Source organism: Geotrypetes seraphini, chromosome 4 (assembly GCF_902459505.1).
Source record: "Geotrypetes seraphini chromosome 4, aGeoSer1.1, whole genome shotgun sequence".
Classification (NCBI taxonomy): domain Eukaryota; kingdom Metazoa; phylum Chordata; class Amphibia; order Gymnophiona; family Dermophiidae; genus Geotrypetes; species Geotrypetes seraphini.
The window spans coordinates 6,290,658-6,302,831 of NC_047087.1; the positions used below are offsets into that span (position 1 = coordinate 6,290,658).

Here is a 12,174-nt window from a genome sequence, read left to right on the forward strand (position 1 = left end):
ACCTCATGTTTGGATGTACAGAAGAGCATAAGAATAGCCTCAATGGTCCACCCAGTAGCCCCTCCAAGTCACTAGTACATGACAAAAACCCTGTACTTTATTTTTTTTAAATATAGTTTGAACATGAATCAAGTACATTGTAAATCATATATCATACATTTTGAGGGCAGGATACAATTCGGATGACCATAATATGTAACCAATGTTGAGATAAATCACCTTGACCCCCATCATCAGCATCACCACACATACATTATTCCCCTTCCCAGGAACACAGGGTAAAGCAAAAAAAAAAAAAAAGGCACAATCCTCTAAAGTTATTTTGACAAATTCCTCTGATTTATCCTCCCTCCTCCTCCCTTCTCTTCTGACCTCTCCCCCCTAGACCCTTACCACCTCAGGTAACACTGCTATTTATAACGCCGCTGTATCTAACTTATAGCAAATGTAACTACTCTGAACATATAACCTAGCTGCCAAAATAACTTCACCGTATATTTATTGTCTAAAATGTAAAGGTAACTTGATCGAATATGTATCGTCTAAAATGTAAATGTAACATTAACGAAATTGTAACTTCGCTGTAAATGTACAGTCTCTTCATCTGTTAACCGCATAGAACTTCTATGGTAATGCGGTATACAAGAATAAAGTTATTATTATTTTTCTCAGCAACCATTTGGTATTTCATCATGAATTTTTACACCCTTATTTGCAGTTAATAATAATAGCAACTTTATTTTTCTATACCGCCATAATCTTGCGACTTCTAGGCGGTTCACAGTGAAGAATAGCTGTACAATCAACGATTACAACATACAGATGGAGAAGAGGTCACAGAGCGTCCTGTGATTACATGGTGCAGATTAATAAGAAGAAAGATATACATAGGTTGCAATATAGTTTTAACATGTTACAATAAAAATGTTGGAAAACCAGCGAATAACAGAATACAAATGGAGAAGAAGACATTGAGCAGTCAGAGAATACGAAATACAGAGTACCGTGAATGGGGAAAAAGTGGATTCAGTATGATGAACGGTAGCTTTGAAAGGGGGGGAGGAAGACTGGCTATGAAATAAATTTGTTGAACAGGGCGGTCTTTAATTCTTTCCGAAAAGCGCTATATGTCAACCTGGTGCACGAACCTGGTGCATCCTATCAATGAAGTAGCCTAGCCAAGTTTGCAGCCTACCAGCTTGAAACTTGAATGTTCTGTCTAGAAAGGTTCGGTATCTGCAGGCTGTAATCTTTGGGTAGGCAAAGAGGTTGTGATTTCTGGTTATCCTTATGGGGGAGTAAAGTTTGAAATGAGGTAGTAGATAGTTGGGGCCATTCCCCACACCAGTTTATAGCAAAAGCAAGAGAATTTGAATAATATTCGAGCCTCAATTGGTAACCAATGCAGCAGTTTGTGGAAGGGACTGACAAGGTCTCTTTTCTTTAGTCCGAATATTAGGCAGACGGCTGTGTTTTGAACTATTTTTAATTTTCTCACGGTTTTTTTAGGTATACCCACATAAATGATGTTACAGTAGTCCAGGGTGGATAGAATCAGCGACTGTACCAGAAGTCTGAAAGATAGGGGGGGGGGGTCGAAGTATTTTTTAATGGTTTTTAATTTCCAAAGTGTGGAGAAGCACTTGTGTATTCAATCAAGGTCAGATGGGTATCTAGGGTGACTCCTAGTATTTTTATAGTTTTAGTTATTAGGTGATCGTGACTGTTTAAGTGTATTGATGTTGTGATGATTTTGTCCTTAGGGCTTGCCAAGAAAATTTTCGTCTTTTCTGAGTAGAGTTTCAGTTTGAAATTGATAGTCCATTGTTCCATTTCAGTCATGATGTGGGAGATGTGTTTTGAAGTGACATTGGTCACGTTAGTCACTGGAATTAAAATAGAGATGTCGTCGGCAAATATATAGTAAGTTAGGTTTAGCTTTTGTAGTAAGTGGCCTAGGGAAGAGATATAGATATTAAACAAGGTGGGAGATAGAGGGGAACCCTGAGGAACTCCCAAGGGGCTTTTCCAAGAGTTAGAGTAGTTCCCATCATAGACCACTTGATAAGATCGTTTAGTTAAAAAGCCTTGGAACCAGGTCCAAACTCTTCCCGAGAGACCCATTGCGTGTAAGCAATTCAGCATTATTTCATGGTCCACTAGGTCAAAGGCACTACTAAAGTCTAATTGTAAGATCAGGGCGCTGGTACCTTTACTGAAGAGATCATATAGGTAGTTGAGGATGGAGCCTAGGACTGTCTCGGTGCTGTATCCTTTTCTAAAACCCAATTGATGTTCATTGAGGAGATTGAATTTATCTAGGTGGTTTACTAGTTCCAGGTTGATCAGCCCTTCCAGCAATTTGGTCTTTGGGGATGGGTGTGATCAGAATGTGTCCCATGTGCTCATGGTATGTCTCACTTTTAAGAGTGGATGTAGCCCAGTTAAATAGATCCCTTTTAAATTCTGGTACTGCAACTTGCATGATCTTAGATGGGTATTCGTCTAATAGGCAGTTCGATTTGGCGTATTTATTGAATAAGGTGAGAAATTGGTTCCAATTAGGGGGCTCGAATTGGTTCCAGATCATATTGGCAGTGGACTCCCTTTCCTACGGTCTGAAGTGGAGTTTGAAATCGGATGAGGGAGTAGGTATAGTGGTTCTTAAGTCTGTGATTTTTTTACTGAAGTAGATGGCGAAGGAGTTGACCGACGGTATCTGTTCATTGTGATTTTTTAGGACCTGTGAAGTATCTGTTAATCTGTTCACTAGTTTGAACAATTCTCTGCTATTTGTTTTGACTGCTCCTGAGCGTAATATTTATAATGTAATGTAATGTAATGTAATTTATTTCTTATATACCGCTAACTATCATAGTAACATATCTGTGTTTATGTACTGAGTGGAATGTGATTATCTTTAAATGTAGTGATGCTACAGGCTTTTTAGCGTGACCACCCAGCGATTAGAGCAACCAAACTGATAAAGGGAATGGAAAATCTCCCATATACCGACAGATTGAAGCAGTTGGGACTTTTCTCCCTGGAGAAGCGAAGACTTAGAGGAGACATGATAGAAACCTTCAAGATCCTGAAGGGCATAGAAAAAGTAGACAGAGACAGATTTTTCAAATTAAGGGGCACCACAAGTACAAGGGGGCATTGGGGGAAATTGAAAGGGGACAGGTTTAGAACAAACGCTAGGAAGTACTTTTTCACTCAGAGGGTGGTAGATACATGGAACGCGCTTCCAGAGGCTGTTGTGGACAAGAAAACACTAAATGGATTCAAAGAAGGTTTGGCTAGATTCCTAGAAGAAAAAGGGATTGGGGGGTACAGATAGGTATAGACCATTGCTCAGGCAATGGGCCTGATGGGCCGCCGGGAGCGGACCGCTGAGCAGGATGGACCTATGGTCTGCCTCAGCGGAGGCAACTTCTTATGTTCTTATGATTATTGCATATTCAAAAATGTAAAACTACCGTTATCTGAAAAAGGAAAAAACAAAAACAAAAAACAACTTACTGTTAATGATTTCACAGTGATGTAAAGTTTTTTGTAAACAATTATTTGAATGATTTGTATCTGATCTGATAATTTACAGAATTTCTTTAAAAGCATTTTGGAGGTTTTATTTGAACCAGATTAGTTGGAAAGACTTAATAGATAGAAGAGTTTCAAGTTCTTTAGTTTTGATATATTGTTTATCAGTCGGGTATGTAAATGGTTTATAATAAAATCACATTTAAAAATAAAATATCAAAATAAAAGATATAATATCTACAGTTAAAAGGTACGGGGGGCATAATCAGACTGATGTACACGAAACGAGGTGAGGGAAGGTAAGTTAGTAAATATATCTAGATGACAATAAAAATGAAAGGGAATTTTTTTAGGGGTACTTCTTGGAACTATTCTGTTTTCGCTCTGCTCACTTTAGTGCATATTTTCATTCTATTCCTTCTCGTGTGTCTGAATCTCTCTTGCGGAAGGTTTGGCGCTGGGTCTGTAAATTCCATGCTCTCTCTGCTTCTGTAACTCCCTTTCTGCCTCTCCGTTTTAATACTTCCTTCCAACCTGGGATAGATGGGCCCAGTTTTGCTCGGTGGGAAATTAGGGGAATTCACTATGTATTTCACTTGGTTGATGATGATGGCAAAATTAAGCCTTTTCAGCAATTGCAAGAGGAGTTTGGTCTCCCGCCCACTGATTATTTTGCTTATATGCAAATTCATCATTACATTTCCTCTTTACCCTTTAATTCTTTGAATGCCTCTTGCCATGAGCTGTTGTCTACGGCTTTCACCATTGGTTCCCAACTTCCGGTTCCCCTTAAATTCCATCATCGCCATTTGAAAGATGAGTCCCCCTTATTTGAGCATTCCACTTTACGGGAGGCTTGGGCTTGTGACCTTGCTGTAGATTTGCCGGATGATGTGCTTTTGCATGCTGTCCGCAGATTACCTACCTTTCGAAAGTATACCACTTTTTGGGAACAACATTATAAGTTGATTTTCCGTTTGTACATCTCCTCAAAGAGGGCATATTTGTCCCGCCTTCGGGAAACTGCTGCCTGTCTCCGCTGCCAGGATCCCGAAGTGGGCTTAGGACACATGTTCTGGACTTGCCCAACTATTCAAGCTTTTTGGAATGCTGTTTTTAATCTTTGTGGAGCATATTTGGAAAATTACTATTCGCCGCTCTCCTTTGTTATTATTTGGAACTATTCCTCATTATTTCCCTCGGGTGCGGGGAGCTGCTGCTTTCCTGAAATGGACTGTTTTAGTGGCCCTGAAATGTATATTGCTGAACTGGCTTGAGGCTGATGCTCCGGATTACTCTCTTTGGAGATGTCGGATGATTACCCTCTTGATGTGGGAACGGAGAGATGTGAACGACCTTTCTTCTCTCCCGGGCCGTATTTTTCAACGCACCTGGGAACCATTTTGGACAACTATGACCCCGCTGGCTCGAAGCCGCTTGTTGAACTGTTGAATTTCTGTATTCTGTTTTATTTTGTTCTATCTGGTTAGCCTGACCATTGTTTGTTTTCTCTGCCTGAGCTGTACTTGGAAGGAGGACCCTGGGGGGGGGTTCTTTTGGGTAGGGTTGTGTTGGGCGGGGGGGGGTTCTTTTGGGGACTGTGATCTGTGGGGATTGGGTGTTGTTAATTCAAATGCTGAGCTCGCTTGTTCTTGGTTTGTTTCTTGTTTGCTGATTTTGTTGAGCTCAATAAAATATATTTGCACATAAAAATGAAAGGGAGGCATGTGGAGAAGGGGAAATACATTAGGGTAAGGCTCGCTTGAAAAGAAGCCTTTTGATTTTCCAAGTGACTGCGGTGAATTGTATGAGAGTGACTTGAGAGAGCTGGGATTAGAGCGTATCGGCATCTTTAAAAAGGAAAGCCTTGAGTTTAGTTTTAATTTTTTCCAAAGAGTTTTCAAGTCGGAAATCCAATGGAACGGCATTCCACAGGGATGGTGCATTGACCAAAAAAATGGATTTGCGAGTATTTATTTATTTTAAAAATTTCTATACTGTTCACAACTGAACGGTTAACAAGATATATACAGTGGAACCTTGGTTTACGAGCATAATTCGTTCCAGAAGCATGCTTGTAAACCAAAATACTCGTATATCAAAGCGAGTTTCCCCTTAGGAACTAAAGGGAAACTCGCTTGATACGTTCCCCCCCCACGTCCAGCAGCGCTGCTCCCACCCCCCCGCTCACCGGCATCGCTCCCCCCCCACCCCGCTCACCGGCACCCCCCACTCAAACAACTTCAAACTTACCCCCCGTCTGGCACCGGCACACAGCCCACAGGACGTGCCGGTGCCGCTTGAAGAAGTTCCTGCCTCTGCTGGGCCTTGAGCATGCATCTGCGCATGCTCAAGGCCATCTAGATCTCTGAGAATCTCGGTGAGAGGGAGAACTAGATGGCCTTGAACATGCGCAGAGGCAGGAACTTCTTCAAGCACCGGCACCGGCACGTCCTGTGGGCTGCGTGCTGGTGCCAGACGGGGGGTAAGTTTGAAGTTGTTCGGGGGGGGGGGGGGGAGGGGGGTGCTGGTTTGCGCGGGGGGCCTGTGTGAGCGGAGGGGGAGCGATGCCGGTTATCAGGGGGGGGTGCTCGCAAACCGAGTCAACACTCGGTTCCATAGAGTTCCAAATCTTAACTCCTGCAGTCTTTTTACCAGTATCGATGGAACGGTGAGTAGCTTTTGGTTGTTGGATCAGAGTATTCTGGAGGATGCATATGGTATCAGAAGTTGGTCAATGAAGGTTGGAAGGAGTATTTTATAAGTGATACAATGAGTAATGGGTAACCAATGTGCTTTGCGAGTATAAACAAAGCCCAAAAAAGTAGAATGAATGTGTAAATGCTCCAATCAACAACACTACTTAGAATCAAACAAACTAGCATTCACCATTGTACAATACAGCCATCAATCAACGATGAAAGTGCGGAGGAAAAAGCCTCAGAACCCCGCTGCATCACTGGCATAAACCCCCCCTTCCCCACCCTTTCACTTACCTATTTTCAGTGGCTGAGAAATAATAATACAAAAGGATTTTGCAATACAAATAATCACAGAGTAATTTCTAAGCAAAAAAAAAAGAGAGCTTTTCTGTAGCAGGAGATCCGACACATCAATGTTGGCCAGCGTTTCGTTATTTTAGCTGTCTCAAGCTATGGAAGGAAAGATCCATCCTGAATGAACATGCTGAGGTCAGGAGCTCTTCACAACCGGTGAATACCAGTTTGGTTTAATTGGAGAGAAACCCAAATAGTCACATTCTCTCAGAGCAAGCAGTGGCTTCCCCTATGTCAGTCTCAAAAGCAGAATGTGGACTTTCCTCCAGGAACTTGTGCCAACATTTTGTTTAAACCCAGATATACTAACTGATGTTCCCACATCCAGAGCTTAACAATTTGTTGAGTGAAAAAACATTTACTCCTATTGCTTTTAAAAGTATTTCCATGTAGCTTCATTGAGTGTCCCCTAATCTTTGTAATTTTTGAAAGAATGAAAATAGATTCACTTTTACCCACTCTATGCCACTCAGGGTTTTATAGACCTCAATTATATCCGCACCCCCAAGTCGTCTCCCTTCCAAGATGAACAGGTTCAAGTTCAAGTTTATTTCATTTGATATACCGTTTAAATAAATCCTAAGCGGTGTACATAAAAATAAAAAACTTTTGTACATAGGTATAAATTTTTAAAAAGGGGGGGAGGGGATAACATACACTGATTAAAAATGTAATGGGTACCACTGGACACAGAAGGGAAAATGGTAAAAGGATATGTCATATAAAACAAAAGGAATGGGAAAGGGACAAATCAGGAGGCAAAAAATTTTAAGCCGTTCTTTCGAACAGTACCGGGAAAGATGGTAGAGACGCTGATAAAGGACCGCATCATTGATCACCTTGACGGACACAATCTGATGAGGACCAGCCAGCACAGCTTCAGCAAAGGAAGATCTTGCTTGACGAACTTACTGCACTTCTTCGAGGAGTAAACAGGCAGATAGATAAGGGTGTCCCGGTCGACATTGGATATCTAGATTTTCAGAAGGCGTTCGACAAGGTCCCGCATGAACAACTACTTCGAAAAATTGCGAACCATGGAATCGAGGGAGATATACTCACGTGGATTAAAAATTGGTTGGCAGATAGGAAACAGAAAGTGGGGGTAAATGGACAATACTCGGACTGGAGAAACGTTGTGAGTGGAGTGCTGCAGGGTTCGGTGCTTGGGCCCGTGCTCGTCAACATATTTATAAACAACCTGGAAATCGGTGATTAAATTTGCGGACAATACAAAGTTATTCAGAGTAGTGAGGACACAGGATTGAGAAGACCTACAACGAGACATAAAAACAGTCAAGGAATGGGCCACGAAATGGCAAATGAGGTTCAACGAGGATAAGTGTAAAGTGATGCATGTCGGTAACAAAAATCATATGCAAGAATATAGGATGTCCAGTGCTGTACTCAGAGAAAGCCCCCAAGAAAGGGACTTGGGAGTACTTGTAGACAAGTCCATGACGCCGTCCATGCAATGATCAAAAAGGGGATCACAAACAGATCTGAGAAGGTTATCATGCCGCTGTACCGGGCCATGATGCACCCCCCCTGGAATACTGTGTCCAACACTGGTCACCGTACATGAAATGGACGTAGTACTACAGTACTCGAATGAGTCCAGAGAACAGCGACAAAATGGTTAAGGGACTGGAGGAGTTGCCGTTCAATGAGAGGCTAGAGAAACTGGGCCTCTTCTCTCTTGAAAGAGGAGACAGAGGGGACATGATCGAAACATTCAAGATATTGAAGGGAATTGACCTCATAGAGAAAGTGATTGTTCACCCTCTCCAAGGTGTAAAGAATGAGAGGGCACTTTCTAAAGCTAAAAGGGGATAGATTCCGTACAACGTAAAGAAGTTCTTCTTCACCCAGATAGTGGTAGAAATCTGGAATGCTCTTCTGGAGGCTGTTATAAGGGAAAGCACTCTCCAGAGATTCAAGAAAAGGTTAGATAAGTTCTTGCTGAACCAGAACGTCCACAGGTAAGGCAAGACTCAAATAGGGCACTGATCTTTGACCTACGGGCCGCCGCGCAAGCAGACTGCTGGGCATGATGGACCACTGGTCTGACTTAGCAGCGGCAATTCTTATGTTCTTAAGAGGGTGGGAAAAATGTGAGAAGAAAGAAAGAAGAGGAAAGAAGCAAAGAGTTTAATGAGAATAATTCTAAGGCTGATGAGGAGTTTTAGGTGTGGAAAGCATCTTAGAACATGAAAGTTTTAAGGCCTGATTTAAACTTAGAGGCACAATGCTCTTGTCTAAGGTTGATAGGGAGGGAATTGAACAGGGATGTGGTGTCGTATATGATTTGGCGTATTGAGGGAATTGTAAGAAGAAACTGTTGAGTTAATCGAAGCATCCTCGAGGTAGTACCGTGTTTCCCTGAAAATAAGACTCTGTCATATTAATTTTGGGCCCAAAAAAAGACACTAGGTCTTATTTTTTTCATATACAATGATTATCTCTCCCTTCCTCTCCTCCACCTCAATTCTTCCTATTTCCTTTCTCTCCCCCACATGTGCAGCATCTTTCCTCCCCTCTCACCCAATCCCTTGTGCGGTATCTTTCTATCCCTCCCGTTATCCCCCTGTGCAGAACCCTTGCAGCATCCCTTCCTCCCCTTGGGCAGCAGAACCCTTGCAGCTTATATCCCTCCATTTCTCCCATCTCCCCATCATCAGCAACGCAGCTCAGGGCGTGAGAAAGCCGTGATGGGGCCTGTGCTGCCAACAATGCGGTTTGTTATAAGTATTTTGGTCTTGCAGTTGGTGTTCGGGTAGGTGGGAGAGATGGAAGGGTCTCGGGGGGAGCGCTGCTGCCCTCCCTACTTCCATTGCTTTCAGTGGAAGTCAAACCCAGATGTCTCAATCTATCCTCCTTTTTCTGGAGCCATATGGTAACCCTACCTTTGACACTCACCAGTTCCCAGTCCTTGGGCTCTCCTGTTTCCAGTTCCTTGCCTCAGCCATCCTAGCTATTTTTTATACCATCTGGGGCTGATTTAATGATTTACTATATACACAGATGTAGCACCTTTGATTCAGTTTAGACAGCTCTCCATTTAAGAGGATCTCTGAAACTAAATTAAAAATTTACAGCACAAAGTCCTAGTCCCAAATTCTAAAAAGCACGAAGAAATGAGAGAAGACCTGTTAATGCTACTTGAGCAAACAGCGGAAGGACAGGTTTGACTTGTCTACCATACCTGCACATGGTGGGAATCTCTCTTCACAATGATTCTGACAGAAAAGCTTTTGCCAGTATAATGCAAGGCCTGAATGAGCGCATGTCTCTCATGGAGTTGAAACTCATGTTTTGCCGTGATTCTTCCATCCCGCAGTACTTTTAGCCAGCTAGCACTGCTGCTATACACTGGTGTCCCATGTCCTCTGCAATCATCAAAGCTCACTAGATGGGAAAAAAGAAATGCAAGTGAAGTACCAGGTAATTCCATCCTTCCAGCACCAAGAAAAAGGTTGAGAAGCTTTCATTTATAAGTCTTGAATCATCAGAAAAGAAAATGGGTTCTTTTCTTAGGTCTTTCTGTGTGATCTAGAGATTCATCTGCCAAAAGCAATGTCGCCCACCACCACTAATCCCTCCCCCCAACACACATTTCTCAATGCCTTTGTCTAATGCAATCTCTATGGTGTGGTTTAGTCTCGTGGTGGCAGCCTTGGCCAGATGTGTGTCATGGTCTTCCACTCTACTCTGATGGCTGCCGAACAGCTCTATGATGCATCTGCAAATGGCGGTATATCGCAACTGAAAATATACAAATAGCAGCAGAATTTTCATACACTATTTATATACTGTTGCTAGCCAGCGGTGGGGTTAATCTCAAGAGAAAACCATTACACAAAAACATGGAGAAAAAGCCTCACAACTCTCATAAAGAAATAGATGTTAGAAGTGCAGAAATGTATCCATTGAGATTGGACCCAGAAGAGGAACCGCTTCAATCAACTAGTCCCCTTCCTCATCTATACGCTCTGCACTCTATCCTTTATGACCAGGGCCACTCCCATGGACCCCTCATTTATTTCCTTTCACTGCCCCTCCCAAGGGTCTTCATTCATGACTTTTCCCCCCCTCACACATCATCTCTCCAGAAGTGAGATAGCCAGAACTAGACCCTGAAATTTTCTGTAGGATGGGACAGTCGTTGGTTGTGGGTGAGCACAAGGAATGTACTAGATTATAGAACATGCTTTGAAAGGACTGGCCCTAGTGCTTAGAGCAATAAGCTGGAAACCCCCCCCCAAAAAAAAAACCAAAAACTGGGCAAGAAGGTAAATCATTTTCACCATCTAAGTCAAAGCAGAGGTTCCAAGGGTGGGCTTCTTCAAAGAGTAATATTTACAGATGACGTGTCAGATGTAGAATCTACAAACATTTAAATATCAAAAAGGCTTTACAAATAGTTAAGGCAAAACGGAAGGGTACCTTTTTGAGCTCACAGGAGCCCTTCCGTTTTGTCTTAACTATTTTTTAGAAAGAGTAAAGTTAGAATGTAGGTTAGTTTACTTTAAATGAGTAGCATTATTAATATAGAATTTACGGGTTTGTGTTGCAGAGACTTTTTGTCTTTTGATTACATCGTTTTGGCTTCCTGAAGAAACAATGAAACGTGGCACGTCAAGGCCAAAGAACTTGATACAATAAGATAAGTGCTGTTCTTGATGTCATGCACAGTGTTATATTTTTGTAAAGTGTGAGTTTTTAGGGGACTGTGTTCCCCTTTTTCCTCCATGTCTCCATGAAAGTGTGATAAAACTTGAATTTAACCTAGTGCAGCCAACTATATCCAGGATGCACTAATGATCTGCTTGGCTTCAACATTTCACGTCATTTTATCACTCGATCATTACGACTGCAATGCTTTCCAAATCCAGTGTAGCTCTGGAGTAGAGAATGACACAGGGACAAATTTTTCCCTGTCCCCACGGGAACTCATTTTCCCATCCAGTTCTTTTCCTGTCTCTGCCCCATTCCTGCAAGCTCCGCCTCATCCACTTTAAAATCTTAAGTGTTCGAGACTTGTGCAGTCAAGACGGAGCTTACAGGAATGGGACAGGACAGGGACAAATTTGTCCCCATGTCATTCTGTAATCTGGAGGACTCACTACATTGCTAATTCCACTGGTTCAGTGGTTTGGAATTCAATCTATTCTCTTTCCTAAGGATCGGTTCTGGCAGGCCTTATTTCATATCCACATAGTAGGCTAATTCCAGGCCACTGTTTCAGTCCTTACATCCAGATCATTAACTACGGACAGTTGTTCTGAGGAAAAATTATTCAGAAGCAGTAGCTGACCAGGAATCTAATGTAGGGTGAACGTGAATCTGCCAAAATCTGAAGCAATTTGGATCCATTTTCAAAGTTACATAGTGACCTAATGGAAGGCACATAAAGACCAGCATGGCCCATCGAGTCATGTACAGAACATTCAAGTTACTTCTTCTCTGATGTCTAAATCCAAAGTCAGATGTTTAGCTGAACATCTATCTTGCAGGTGCTCTCTCTTTCCTTACTGGGCTCACTATCTGGTTTTGTGTCTGGGGCAACGGACTG

At 42.3% G+C, this 12,174-nt stretch overlaps 1 protein-coding gene across 2 annotated transcripts in view; it reads right to left on the bottom strand.

Annotated features, from left to right (window-relative positions):
- CDH1 (cadherin 1) overlaps positions 1–12,174 on the bottom strand; it is a 119,742-nt gene that overhangs the window by 59,808 nt on the left and 47,760 nt on the right. For both annotated transcript variants that reach the window (XM_033940147.1, XM_033940146.1), the window contains exon 3: positions 9,805–10,007. In XM_033940147.1, coding sequence (XP_033796038.1) covers positions 9,805–10,007 — 203 coding nt within the window. The remainder of the gene's footprint in view (positions 1–9,804; positions 10,008–12,174) is intronic.